This window comes from Macrobrachium nipponense, chromosome 12 (assembly GCF_015104395.2).
Source record: "Macrobrachium nipponense isolate FS-2020 chromosome 12, ASM1510439v2, whole genome shotgun sequence".
Lineage (NCBI taxonomy): Eukaryota > Metazoa > Arthropoda > Malacostraca > Decapoda > Palaemonidae > Macrobrachium > Macrobrachium nipponense.
Window position 1 is genome coordinate 101,735,976 of NC_087205.1, and position 15,394 is coordinate 101,751,369.

Sequence of the window (15,394 nt, forward strand, 5' to 3'; positions counted from 1 at the left end):
AGTATCGGGGAAAACAATAATAGTCAAACATGGGGATTCTTTTAAGAGAAGTAGCTAGGACTACATGTGACAAGGATTCAACGACGATCACCAGATACAGAAGAGATATCGCTAGAATAGATAAATCCCATGGGGTGAAAGGTAGGTCAGATGGCCCAAATGAAGGGAAAGTTAGATTGGCTGGAAGGAGAGAGAGATAATGGGTGAGAGAAGGAATGCAGACACAGAAGAGACTATAGAAAGAGAGGTGATAGAGGAAACAGTGGAAGATAACGGGCAAAGTGGGTCAATAGAAAGCGAAGTTAATGGAAGAGATACCAAAATTCAAAAGGGAAATAGAGTTAGGGCTATAAACAATGATACAGGACAAGTAGAAGAATGGACTATTTTAGGTCTTGCAGGAAAAGATCAAGCAAGCATGGGCTGATTCGTACAATATACGAGACTCACAGTCAGGTGACAAAGGGTGGGTTAACTTGAGGGATTATAGTCAGGTAGAAAAAATTGAAGATGAAGAGGAGGTGTTGCTGGGATTGAAAATAGAAGCATAATGGAAGCTAAAGAAAAAGAACTTCTAAGTTGGAGAGATAACCAGGTATATGAGGAGTTAAATGATGTTGGACAAAAACCTATATCTACAAGATGGATAGTAACTGAAAAGATGAAAGGGGGGGAAAGGATATGTAAAGCAAGATTGGTAGCTAGAGGGTTTGAAGAAGAAATGGCTGAGTGGGAAAAGGATGCTCCCACATGCAATGCTGAAATTTTAAAATTCTGTCTAACCATAATAAAGGTGAAAAAATTGGAATTGTTATACATTGGATGTCAAAAACTGCATATTTACAAGGGTGACGAGATACAAAGAGAAGTGTACTTGAAGCCACCAAGGGAAGATGGTTGGAGGGGATTATGGAAGTTGAAGAAAACAGTCTATGGGCTCAAGGATGCAGCAAAAGCATGGTATTGTAAAGTGGTGAAAGTAGTGAAGGAGCTTCAAGAGAGAGAAGTAGACTAGAACCTAATATATTCTTTTGGAAAAAGGACAATAAATTGAATGGCATTTTGTGTACACACGTAGATGATTTTTGCTACGGAGGAACTGAAGGATTTCTTAAAGGAAACGATTGGGAGATTGAAAGGGAAATTGCAAGTAGGAGAACAAGAGAGTAAAAGGTTCAAGTATATAGGAGTAGTAATAGAGCAGAAGGAGAATAGATTTCCCTAATCAGTGGCAGTATATAAATTCCATAAGAGAACCAGAGGCTAGAAGATATACGGGTAATAGAGTGCTAGAACGACAAAAAGAGTACAGATCAGTGGTGGTGAGGACAGCTGAATTGGGTATCATACACACGATGCCAGAAATATCTATGATATTAGCGAATTAAGTAAAGCATTTAAAGAAGGAACAACTCAGGATATGAAAAACTTATTAAAATTGTGAGAAAAACTAAGAGCATGATGGGCGAAGTTACAATAAGTGAGATGGAAGAAGAAAGGGTTTATTGGGAAGCCTATGCAGACGCTTCATTTGGAACATAGAAGATGGCCATACTCAACTGGGTTATATTATTTCTTTGACAGATGGGAAGAGGAAGAAGTCCCATATGGTGGAAGTCTAGGAAATCCAGGAGAGTGGCAAAATCCACCACTGAGGCTGAAGCCCTGAGTGTTGGGGAAGCTGTAGAAGGATGATATATTTTCAAGCATTTGTGGGAAGAGGTAGTAGGAGGGAGAAATTTAGAAGCCTTGGTTAACACTGATAGTAAAACACTAATGACCGCCATCAAATCGAGCACTGGTGTAAGTAGCAAGAGATTAAAAATAGATATTGCTGCAATAAGGGAAACCATGAATCCGGGGAAATAAAGGAGGTGAGATGGATAAAAGGAAAGGAGCAAGTGGCTGATGTATTAACTAAAGCAGGAGTTTCAGGGGAATTGTATTAGAAATTATGTAGAGGGTAAAGAGTTGGAGGACGAAGGAAATTAAGAGGGGGAATACTAGGTTAGGAAACAGTCGGAGGGGAGGGAGAAAGAGAGAATGATGATATATTGTATAAATTGTTATGGGTATAGATAAGTGTGATTATATATTGTATAATTGTTATGGGTATTTTATGCATTGTTGAAATATGGTGGGTGTCCTATATATAGACAACATGTGGTAGATTCTAGAAGGTGTCTGTTGATGTATTTAAGTTGTGTTGTGACGTCATAGGCTGTGACGTCATAGACAAGATGGCGGCGGCGTCGGCAGGATGTAAACAATAACACGGGGCAGTAGAAAGCACGTGTTGGTGGTGTGTGGTTGGTAGGGGAGAGCTCTCTGTCTGGTAGGAGTTGTTTTTTGGGTCGTAAGTCTTGTGGTGCTGGTGTTTTAAGGTGATTTCTGGAGTGTACTGGAGTTGGAGAAAGCGTACAGGTGGGTAGATTATTCATTTTTATAGAGAAAGAAAGGAGTTAGGCTAGGCCAAAATTCAAACAGGGCACTGACATCCAACACCAGTCTCCAACCCCCCGTGGCCTTCTTTACCAGGAAAAGGCGATTGTAAAATCCTGGTTCCTGAGGAGAGCCCACTAACTCTATGGCCCTCTTTGCCAGTAAGGCGAGAACTTCTTGATGGAGGGCGGCAAATTTTTTCGGAGTTCTTGATGAACGGAATGGTGTATCCTTCCTTCAGGACCTGGACCGTCCAAGGATCCGCTCCGAGATGAAACCAGGTCTGCCAGAAAAGGCTCCTACTGCTGTGTGGAGGACTACGGGCCTACTTCTTGATGGAAGAGGGAGTGGTTTTAGATGAGGCTCTACCTCTCCCACGAAACCTGGAGAAAGATCGAACGGGAGCTCTCCCTCAAAATGGTTTAGGAGCTTCCGTGGAGGGAGCACTCTGAGAAGCAGAAAGAACCGGAGCTATCTTCCTGGGCTTCTCACTGACTGTGATAAAAGATCCTGGGTCGCTTTCTGTGTTAAAGATTGAGCGATCTCGCTCACAATCTCCTGCGGAAAAAGGTGCTTCTTGTCCAAGAATCGTAAAAGAAGCTTATACCCCGACAAATGCTTGTCTTTTTCTGTAAGTACTTCTTCTTCTTCTTCTTCCAGATCCGATGCTTCCTTCGACGAAACTGGAGAACATTCCATCTGAAGCGGAATCCTGTTCGACGAAGTCACACCATATTGTGCCCGAGGCGGGTGCGAGAAAGCAGAAGACGTCTGAGCCTGTACTGAGACGAATCTGAGCGGCTGAGCTGGCGGCTGAGCTGGCGCTCGAGCGAGAGCCTGACGTGGCGCCATAGACGGAGTCAGGAAAGGAGTCTGACCAGGCGCCTGAAGCGGCGTCTGAAGAGGAGTCACATGGAGAGTCTGAGCCTGAAGAGGCGACTGAAGAGGAGCCTGCGAAGAGGACTGCACAGTAGCCTGCGGAAGATGTAAGGCGGTTGGGAGCGCATTCGGGGATGAAAGAGACTTGCCAAAAAGCTCCAAAATACTGCCTAACTTGGCATTCATCTGTTCAAACACAGAAGGTTGAGGATCCACCGACGTAGAAGGCGCGGGAGGAGTAGAAGGATGAGCCACAAACACGTCTGGAGCCGCGGAGTTATTGCTTGAGGAGGCTCTGGGGAAGGCTCCGAAGGAGTGTGCGTGTTCGGCTTCTCCAATTCTATGAGAGAAGGGCGATATATCGAAACCGCCGGAGAAAAGGCTTCAGGCTCCTCCCAAAAACTACAAGAAGGTTCAGCAGCCGCCACCTCCTTGGGAACCGCAGCAGGCGAAACATCGCGGGACCTTTTCAGCGGTCTAGAAGTCTTATGACGCCAACCTCTACAAGAGGAAACATCTGAGCTTGAGTCGCTTGACGAAAAACACTTCCTCGCAACACCTTTCCGATGGTGAGCGACAGCATTCTGGGATACGGCTACAGGATTGCTTGAGGGGGGCGACTGCTCGGGAGCAGATCCCGCTCGCCTCCCTTCGGTTTTCGGCATGCCTCCTCCCAGGATCTGGGGAGTTTGACAGGGGCCTAGACCTAGGAGAACGAACGGGCCGAACAGCCACCTCCTCCACTACACTTGCACTAAGTAACTTATCACACTTAAGTACCACTTCTTGCACTGTCTCACCCATTTTCTGCATAGTGGTGAGGAAAGAGACAAATTTCAAGTCCATATCGGCTCGTAATACTGACACGGGATCGGGATTGGGAGATACAGAGTCGAGGGCAGGAGAAACCACTACGGGGTTAATAGGATCAGGATTAACAGAGTTCAGAGGAATATCCTGGCTACTCACTGACTCAGAAGAAGATCTCTGTGAAGCCTTTCTGATTCTATCTTTTTCTAACTTTCTCATATACTTTTCCAGTGCCTTCCACTCCTGAGATGTTAGAGACTTACATTCTTCACACGTATTCTCAAAAGAACATTCACGTCCCCTACAGCTAACACAAGTAGAATGAGGATCAAGTGAAGCTTTAAGAAGTCTAGTCTTACACCCACTACTACACACCCTATACTGAATAGAGCCGGTGTCAGATATCGTGAAAAAATCAAATTAATTCCTAAAAAGGACAACAATATCAAAACCAAAATAACTACAGTGTTCCCCCCGTATTCGCGGGGGATGCGTACCAGACCCCCCCCGAGAATAGTTAGAATCCGCGAATGTTTGGAACCCCTATAAAAGCGCTAAAAACAGCCTATTTTGTTAGTTTTAAAACTTAAGAAAAACCAACTACAAATTTTCCAATACTTGGTTTTTTTTTAATAGTTTTATCACAAAAAGTGCATTTTATGATGAAATTGATCACAAAAACCAGGAATTTGTGGTTATTCCTCATAGAAAAATACCGCGAATGCGCGAATTTTCCGCGAATAATGCGGGGAAACGTTCCCGAGAGAAATCCGTGAATGTGTGAGTCCGCGAATACGGGGGGTCCACTGTATAGCGCTAGCAAAAAGATCAGTAAACTCAAGGTACATCACCAAAAGGAGAAAACCAAGATGATCAAATCCAAATTCCAACCAGCAGAGGAACCGTGTTATTGGTTCCAACGGCAGGAAACTTCTGATTTATTGTTGGAATGGTTCCTGGTACCCGGTAGAGGGCGGGAGTAGAGGGATCACCTGTCAAACCATTAGCGCTACCGCGAATTTCAAATTCTGCCGTGACGTCAGGAGACGACAGCTAGATGTAACCACCGGGTAAGTTATATAAGTGAAAAACTATTTTTTAGTGGAGGACTAACTTGACTGCACGTGTACACCACATATCACTTGTATCTCTCTCAATACGGATATTGCTATATTTTGGCATTCTTAAATATTTAATTTTAATATATTTTATTTTTTAGGTTTAGTATTTTGCTATTTTGCCGCATGAAAAATAAAAATCTTCAAGAAAACATATTTGGCATATAAAAAAATATCTTCATTTGCACAATCAAAAAACAACAGTGAAACCTAATGAGAGCAATAACCTATAGATAGTCTATTGTATTAATGTCCTGAATCCCTCTGTGGAATTTGTAATACAATTAAGATCCGATTATCCATAGTATTCTTAAACCCTTTTTAAACCATCATGAAGAATCTGGTGTTACAACACTAATTAATAATGCATTCCCTCATTATAAAAGTGCTGACAACACTTTTGACCATGATGAATAAAAAATTCGTCTCCTATTGTGAAAAATACCAAATTTGTAACTAATTTGTATTTTTCATAACTAACAAACCTTCGGTCTTAACATTAGGATTTACTAGCGCAAGCTGGAAACCGGTAGAATTAAAATTACACTTGTGAGATCCAGGGACTAATGGCATCTATACCAGGTCACGGGGCATGTATACCCAGGAGCTGTAAAATATCAAGATGAAATGTTACAATACTTTCACTATGAGATAAAATGCCTTACCTTTTTTCCCCATAATTATTCCCCACTAAATCTAGTGTGACTATAGATGCCACATGGTGGAAGCTGTTAGAATTGTGATTACATGTAATAAGCAGTTGCTCATATCACACAGACTACCTACATGGGTATCAAAACTCATGGCCAAATAGCCAAGAAAAAAAAAACACACACACACACAAACTAATAAGAATCTACACATGTTCTGGAAATCATAAACAAATGGGAGCAGCAATGCAACACTGGTCCAAGGAAAATATCCACTACATTATCCCACTTAGAAAATCACTACAGGGGAAATTTTGAATGCAAACTTATAAAGCCTTGACACTATATAAATAAACACTTATTATTGTGAATTTTAAGATAAATGAAATTCATAAAAATGTGTTCGCTTTAAAAAGATTCACCTTATACCAAACATGCCGTGTACTTACCATCAATCTCCATTTCAGCTGAAGATACTGAAGTATCAGCACCCCTTAAATGTTCATCTTTTAGTTTTCTCTTCTTGTATGCACTAACTTTGTTCATCTCCATAACACGCTTAAATTCTGAGATTCTATGCTTGCGTTGCATAGGCATAAAGTTCATCACCCTCCATTCCTGTTATGGATATATTTATTATCATTCAGGCTTTTGAATCCTCTAGCATACAGCACATACATGCAAAAATTAAAGAAAAACAATTCACTTTACTCAGTCCTAAAAAATCTCAGTATTTTAGTATAAACAGTCTATTCAACAAGATTTGCAAAAACTAAAACAAAATATTAGGTACTTTACATTATAATTCTTGTTTCATACATGCATTTATGAAACACTTGAAGCTTTTGTCATACAATCCAAAAAGAGTGTCAACAAGTAAAAGCAAAGTTAACTTAAAATACTTACATCACGATAGCCTTTAGGGATATCAACATTAAATCCCGGAAAACCTATCAATTTATCGGGATTGTACTTTACTAATGTATGATCTAGTTCCCCTTCTTCAGCATCTGGATGAAGTACACCTACAAAATAAATGATGCTTGAAACAAGGCAAAAATAACTTGGTAAATACTTGACAGTTAAGACTAAAACTACATAATGAATGTTAAAGATTTGGACATGCTCTAAGAAAACAATATCGGTCAATCAGTAATATTAATGAGGTTTTAATAAATGAACACTGTTCTTCTTAATGATGTACCAATCATACAAAGTTAATTCTGTGCAATGGCTCTCCATTTGCACCAATTTGTTAGATCCTGAAAGAAGAAAGACCCAATTGTCCAGTTCATGGGCCTCATTCTTCCATTGGTCAACTGTTTTCTGCCCACCTTGAGAACAAAGTGTAAGGAATGAGTTTGGTATACCAATGTTCTTTGTTCATTATGAACCCATTATTCATCAATAGCCTGAATTGCATTTTATGAAGACAATGATATGTGACAGGAGGTCTGATGGACAAGAGAAAATTATGAGATCAGAAGTCTGTCCTCTCCAAAAATGGTCTGTGTGGTGCCAAAGTTGTATATCAAAAGTATCATTCATAGAAGACTGAGAGCTCTCAGTAACAGATTGTATAACAGTAACTGGTTACTCCATCCTCTCACTAGTGCCAGACATGAATGATGATATACATAGAAAATAAACACCCAATTAGTATCATGAACATCAGGAATGAATATCATGAAGAGGAAGAGGATGAGAGGCCCATATCTCTCCCAAACCAGTTATATATATGGCCTTCCATGACCATCAACATCAATAAGTACACATCCAAAGACTAACAATTCCAAGTACCTGCTCTCAGAATGGCAGAGGGCTCCATACTGAACTAAAGACCAATGAGGACAAAAGGTCCTCCTTAGATATATCCATGCATACCTGGGAGATCACTTGACAGAGTCAGTAAATTCCTGCAACCCAAACAGCAAAAGAGGCCAATAAGAGACAGGAGGGAGTTGTGTGTGCAATAAAAACTGGTTTTGATAGCTTTTCCCTAATGAGGGAAACTGTCCTCATCAAAGATGATGGTAAAGCATGCACAACATTGGAATCCATGGATGATTTGTGTCTCCCTGAAGACCACTTCCAGTAATAAAATACAGACACAATGAAAGACCAAAGACTGGGAGGTGAGACCTCCCAAACCAAGGATTGGAGCTTCCTAAGATGGTTAGAGAAGGCAAGGAACAATAAAAATATTACCTTGAAGGTCAGGTCCAGGTAGAAAGTAGAGACAAGGGTTCACAAGAAGGTTTGGTGAGACAGCAGACCAGTGTCAAGTGCCAATGTGGTTTAATCTTACACTTAGGAACTACATACCATAACGACAAAATAGGTCCAAAATATTCGAGTTTTTCCCTAAATCTACACCACTCTGAAGTACTACTTTGGAGAGATTTGCCCTGTGGTTGCAACAACTGATAGATATATTCTTGACATGCTTAAGAAAAAGCTAGAGCTGGAATAGTCTACAGTATCCTGTTTGTTATGCATGCTAAACTAACAAATCTTGCCCACTTTCCTTGGTAAAAGTAAGATGTAGAGGCCCCACAAGGGTTAGCAATAACTGCTGCTATAACCTTCATAAAGACTATTTTAAGAATATTCTGAACAACCTCCCCTTGAGCATTGGGAAGATTAAGTGATTCTGGATAAGCTTGAAAACAAAGAAAGAAATGCTCCTCCACGTGGGAAAGATTCTGGGGGTGTCCATCACTGAATCCAGGAGACCTGGAAGCCATTCTTGCTGGGTCAGAAAGGTATGATGAATCACCTGGAACCTCACCTAAACAGGCAGTGAGGAAAAGGCACGTGTCATGACTGCCCAATACTTACAGCATTACATAAATTGCCCTGGCCACTGGGTCACCAGCACAACAAGGATACCCTACAAAAACATTCTCCCCACCTATCAGAGCCCCAGCAGACATCTAAGTGAAGGGACCACCATCACTCTGAAGAGTAAATAAATGACTGAATGAATGAATGAATGAAAATGGCACAACTTGCAAAATGCTAAATACTAGAGGGCAACCTGGAATATGGGGTGAACACAGCAAGGCTGAATGAAAAATAACATTCAGAGGTGCCTTGCCAGTGTCCAGGTATGTGCAGTGGAACCTCTGTCCTTCAGAATTAAACAAACTGGTGCGACTGAAGAGCAACCGCATGGAAGTAAGGCTATTTATGAATAATGGGTTTCTAAGGAACAAACATTAAATAAAAATTAAAGGATATCACCTCAATTATTCTATCAAGCTTTATCTTAAGTGTTACTTCTACAATACTGAAAACTATTTAACTTACTTTGTCCAAAACCATCATAAAGCTTCATCTCACCCTGTCGAACTTCTGCTTCTTTCAGCCAACCAGGAGGATACCCTAAGTAACGCATACGATAAATATGAATAGGTAATTCTCCATACCTAAGTCCTAAAGCTTCACGAAGATTTTCACTGATCTTTCCTGGCTGAAACTGACCATATTTATTGTCACAATCTTCATGGTATCTCCTAAGAAAAAATAATAAATACGTATTTCAATTATTAGAAAAATACCTATTCCACTGAAAATTTTCTTAAATATTTAATAACAAGGTATAATGTTTACAAAAGGGCACTGCTTCATAGTCATTGTAAAATATTGTGAAAAAGACTACCATGAAAGGCTGTATGTACGTATACTTTTTTTTATAAATATAAAAGACTAGTAGTTGAAGTTTACCTGATAGACCACATTTGACTATTACCATAAATGTTTGAAAAATCTCTTAGCCTGTCATCACTTCAAATGGCAAGTAAATAAACTGGTTTGATTTAAAAAGCATAGTAGGTCTGCTATGTAATTCAGTCAAATCTTCTGACTGTCTTCAGTTTATTAAATATCCATTTCTCAAAACTGTTCCTAAAATAGTTGCAATCAATGTTCAAGTTTATTGGTCTCTTTGTAGAAACACCACAGCACAGTCACACTACCAGTAATGAAAAGACAGTTTAGCTATATCAACAAGTGCAATAACCAACTGTAAATTCAAATTCTTCCTTCCCTAAAAAGAATGAGCATAACACAATATATGTATATTTTAACTTGATAAGGAAAATGAGCTTAATATAGTCAGACCTCTGTAACCTGGAATTCTGTGATTTAGCAACTCCCATGAAAGGAAGTTGCTGAACCTACCACCATTTTGCTTTGAAGCTAGCACAGTTTTGTTTGTGATCCCGCCTTCAGGGGGTAAGGTAACAATATCTGTTTACACTGTAGACAAGAGTTTTGCAGACAGAGATGAGTTAATTTCATACATTCTACTGTATTTCACCCATTCAGGAAGTCATCCAAGAGACTTCAATAATAACAGAACTAGCTTAATAACATACTGGTTCATAAAATAGCCAGCAATCCAGCTATTGCAGGGAACTAAACACACTTTTGGCGGGAGGAAAGAAGTCATGAACCGCCTGGAGGTTCAGTACATCTGGTCTCACCTCCTGGCTAAGGGAAGGCAAAGGAAGGAGACTCATAAGGACAGAGATTATTAATTACAAAGTTACGTACATGCTTGATATTCGACTGCTCTTCTGTTTTTTCCTGTTTGCTGCAATTCTCTGTGGATTGGAAGGCTCTGGACATTCTTGGAAATTATGATCGCCAAGACAATTGAAGCATGTTTTCTTAGGTTTTGCATCTTGAATCTTTTTGCCTGTATCCATGTTGTATTCAATATCTGAAAGAACTCCAGCAACACCCTGTGAAAAAAATCAAATAAATTGCTAGGCATCAAGTAGTTTTACAGCTATCAATATCTTATCTCAACAATGATCTTAGTAAATCTTTAATGATTAAAAATGTATTCTCAAATACTATCTGAAAGGCTTTACCATTTTTAATTACCACAGGTAAGTTATAAATGTCTTCAAACCCTCCAACTGGGAAAAAAGAAAGAACAGAGGATGCTGTCTCAAGATTGTGCATATCAAATGATTATAAAACTCAAAAGGTACAACTTATATGAGATGTACAGTAAAAGAATTACACATACAAGTTTTAGCAATACAACAAAGCATCTTTGTGACAGCAATGTTGTTTTGGGAGTGGGATCACAAATGCTTCATTCCTGAAGTGAGAAAATACCTCATAGAAAAGGGGATACCATTTAAAGTCCACCTAGTAACAGACAGCTTCTCAGCCAGCCCCAATCTCTCAAAATTACCGAGCAGAATATTAAAGTGATCCTTCTGCCTCATAACATGACATCACTACTTTAGCCACTTAACCCTTAAACGCCGAAGCGGTAAAAATCAAAACGTCCCCCAAATGCCGGAGCCGGTTTTGAGTGAGTGCGGAAGCGGAAAAAATAATTTTTTCAAAAAATCACAGCGCGCTTAGTTTTGAATATTTAGAGTTCATTTTTGGCTCCTTTTTTTGTCATTGCCTGAAGTTTAGTATGCAACCATCAGAAAGGATAAAAATTATCATTATCATATATAAATAATGCGATATATGATAGCGCAAAAAACGAACTTTTATATAATTGTATTCAAATCGCGCTGTGCGCAAAACGGTTAAAGGTAACAAGTTACTTTTTTTTTTTTTTTTTGTAATGTAAACTAAATTGCAATCTTTTTGGCATATAACACATTGTAAAACGATAAAATCAACACAGCGAAAATATTATCACAAAATGATGCATGAATTCGTAACCTGAGGACGTAAAAAAATATTTTTTTTTAAATTCACCATAAATCTAAATATTGTTATAGAGACTTCGGATTTGTTTCAAGATGAAGTTAAATGATGGAATATTACGATACTGTAAGAGTTTTAGCTTACAATTGCAGTTTTCGAATATTTCGGATGAGTTAAAGTTGACCAAATGTCGAAATTTTTTAATAATTTTTTTTTTATATGCAATTATTTCGGAAATTTGAAAAGCTACAACCTTCAAATATTTTTTCTTTTATTCTACATGAAATTGCGCACATTTTCGTATATAAAACTCTATGAAATGCCTAATATGAAACGGAGTAAATTTTCCGAGAATGCGATGTACGCAATTCGGAGATTTATGGCGGAGAATACGCGCGTGGAGGGAAGGAAAGTTTTTTTCTTAAATTCACCATAAATCGAAATATTGTGCTAGAGACTTCCAATTTGTTGCAAAATGAAGGTAAATGATTGAATATTACTAAAATTAAAAGAGTTTTAGCTTACAATTGCGTTTTTTCGACCATTTGGTTCGGTTTAGAGTCAAAGTGACCGAACGTGGTTTTTTTTCTAACTTATCGTGACTTATATGCAAATATTTTCAAAATGAGAAAAGCTACAACCTTCAATTATTTTTCGTTGTATTTTACATAAAATTGCGCACATTTTCATATAAAAACTTTATGTAACGGCTAATTTAAAATGGTGCAAACATTACCACAATCGCACGTATGATTTTTTCGGAAGAGTTACCGCGCGGACGTAAGGAAAATGTTATTTTTTTCATAAATTCACCATAAATCGAAATATTGTGCTAGACTTCCAATTTGTTACAAAATGAATGAAAATGATTGAATATTACTAAAATATAAGTTTTAGCTTACAATTGCATTTTTCGACCATTTCGGTAGAGTCAAAATTGACCGAAGGTTGAAAATTTGTCACTTATCATTTTTTATATGAAAATATTTCAAAACTGATAAAAACTACAAACATGGGTTGTTTTTAGTTGTATTGTGCATGAAATTGCGCACATTTCCATATATAAAACTTTATGTAACGGCTAATTTTAAAATGGTGCAAACATTACCACAATCGCATGTATGATTTTTTTCAGAAGAGTTACCGCGCGGACGTAAGGAAAAAGTTTTTTCATAAATTCACCATAAATCGAAATATTGTGCTAGAGACTTCCAATTTGTTGCAAAATTAAGGTAAATAGTTGAATATTACTACAATATAAGCGTTTTAGCTTACAATTGCGTTTTTCGACCATTTCGGTAGAGTCAAAGTTGAGCGGTTGAAATATGAAGTTTTTATTGTAAAACTAATATTGTAATACCTACCTGAACACCTGAATAAGCCCTGGTCACTTACCAGCCCGAACCATCATTTATTAAAAATTTACCAAATCTTTGGTTAAAATAAACGATCAGTGTTGCCAATCTCCTGGCAAACACCCTTGTTACCAGCCCACCGCTGGTAGCCCTGCCTCACGGGCCGGTCACACCTGCCCTCTCACGTCAATCATAACTCAATAACTCTGTATGAGAGGGGAGGAGGGTGGGAATCATTCAGGTGTTCAGGTAGGTATTACAATATTAGTTTTACAATAAAAACTTCATATTGCAATACACCCCCTGAACACCTGAATAAGCCCGATTAACAACATTAATTTGGAGGTGGGGAATCAAATCTACCCGGCCCTCCACTGTACCAGTTGTTCAGTTCAAATAATTGAGTACGCGGGTCAGTCTCAAGTTCATTTGTCACTCGTCCCAAACTAATCTCCCAATGTGTGGCCTTCTAGGCCTCCCATATGTGGAGGGAAAAAACTCCCTGCACCTCTACCCTAAGGTCAAAACTCATTGAGTGCGGGAGGGATACAAACCTGTTTCCTCTCAGCTGGCTATGTGCCTCACCTGAGTAGAGAAAAAGAAGACTCCATGTGGCTCTCGGCCTCTCATGTATGGAGGGAATCTGAAGACCTCCCATGTGGCTCTCGGCCTCTCATGTTATGGAGGAAATCTGAAGACCTCCCATGTGGCTCTCGGCCTCTCATGTATGGAGGGAAACTGAAGGACCTCCCATGTGGCCTTAGGCCTCTCACTGTACGGAGGAGACAACCATGTCCATCGGTGCGTCTGCGACGGTGTCGTCGATCGTAGTGATGTCCTCTCTTGTGTGTACCTGCCTGTCTGTTCTCTGCCTGGTTGGCACTTGGAAGAATACCCTCAGATAGACCCAGACATGTTCTTTCCTATCTGTCCTAATACTTAAAATCCTCTTGTGATATATCATATCATGAATACCTTATACATATTCCTAATATTCGCTCCCTACTCTAATACTAACTCAGACAGCAAGATTGTTGGGTTTACAAATAGAATTTAGGCCAAAGGCCGAGTATTGGGACCTATGAGGTCAGTCAGCGCTGAAGGGAAATTGACAAAGTTTGAAAAGGTTTTTCGTTTGACAGGAAGAAAAACCTCTGTTGCACAATGAGTCCAGTGTTAGGAGAGCGTGGAAAATAGGATGAGAGAATATGAAATCAGAAAAGTAAGAGAGAGAGAGAGAGAATCGTCTAGGATAAAGAGAGAATATAAAATCAGGGAAGTGAGAGAGAGAGAGAGAGAGAGAGAGAGAGAGAGAGAAGATGAGAGAGAGAGAGAGAGATAGAGAGAGAGAGAGAAAGAGAGAGAGAGAGAAGAGAGAAATTACAATCGTTCTAACATCTCCACCTCCGTAAATTGCACCCTCTTCTAAGTTAAAAGGGTATTGTCTTAACGATAATATACTCGTATAACTCCGTACAGCTATGAACAACCGAACGAGAACTTGTTGCTAATGCGATCGACTCCTATAACAACATCACTTTATTGTATTGATCAGCGTGTGACAGTAATCGAATCCGATAGCAACATCCGTTATTGTATTCATCCGCGTGCGACGGTAATTACTGTATTCATGTTAGAAATGCAGCTGAAGTTAATAAGGCAAAATTACGTGCATCAGCAACCTGGACAGAAGTCCCGAGCTTTTGTATGAATTCAAACGCAGCTGTGGTAAAAGAAACTAATAGCATGAAAGAGCTCATTACTGTTGTTTTCACACAGACAAAGGATTAATAAAGTATATAAAGTGTAAGGTTCGTAATACCTATGAAAACGAGTGAAAAACGAACGGAATCCTAAATTTAATGCCATCTAACCCGAGGGAAAAACTAGCTTCCAATGAGACGTATCAGTCAAATTTTGGTCTTAAATTACATCGTAAGACGAACAGTATGACTTCGTTCCATAAGTTAAGTATCCAGATATTCATTAATATGCTAACTAGGGACAAAAACATTAGCCGAGACCAAGTGATATGGTTGAATCTGGAGCCAAGGAAAAAAAAACAAAAAACAGACTAGCCGGCATCCTTGTCTGTCTAAGCCACACCTCCTTACAATAGTGCTGTTTGACGACAAGCTAGTGTAATTGTAATTTAATTGAAAAGTAATAAAATACTATTTAAAGGTAATTAAATTAACTTTATTAGGCCTAATATTAATTTCAGTTGTCATTGTAATTTGATAATACGACTGGTAATAATTTGTAACTAATTGACATAAGCGCAATGTAATTACTGACGGCAATAGTCTGTTAAACGTATGAAGACGTCATACATACGGAATTCCGTTAATATCTGACAATCTGATTATATGCCCCAAGATAGATACCTCATTGACTATGTTAAATGTCAACATAGTTGAACACACGTCTCCTTCAAGACGTTTGTACA

The 15,394-nt window shown here is 39.0% G+C and overlaps 1 protein-coding gene and 1 long non-coding RNA gene across 9 annotated transcripts in view; both read right to left on the reverse strand.

The window, feature by feature from the left end:
- The window catches only part of LOC135224714 (uncharacterized), a 214,541-nt gene that overhangs the window by 125,243 nt on the left and 73,904 nt on the right, over positions 1-15,394 (reverse strand). The gene's annotated exons all lie outside the window — the stretch shown is intronic.
- Positions 1-15,394, reverse strand: part of LOC135224710 (zinc finger CCHC domain-containing protein 8-like) — a gene marked incomplete at its 5' end in the record, with an annotated part of 68,964 nt that overhangs the window by 8,224 nt on the left and 45,346 nt on the right. For all 8 annotated transcript variants that reach the window (XM_064263990.1, XM_064263986.1, XM_064263989.1 and 5 more), the window contains 4 exon segments: positions 6,349-6,517; positions 6,806-6,924; positions 9,212-9,417; positions 10,460-10,650. In XM_064263990.1, the coding sequence (XP_064120060.1) occupies positions 6,349-6,517; positions 6,806-6,924; positions 9,212-9,417; positions 10,460-10,650 (685 nt within the window).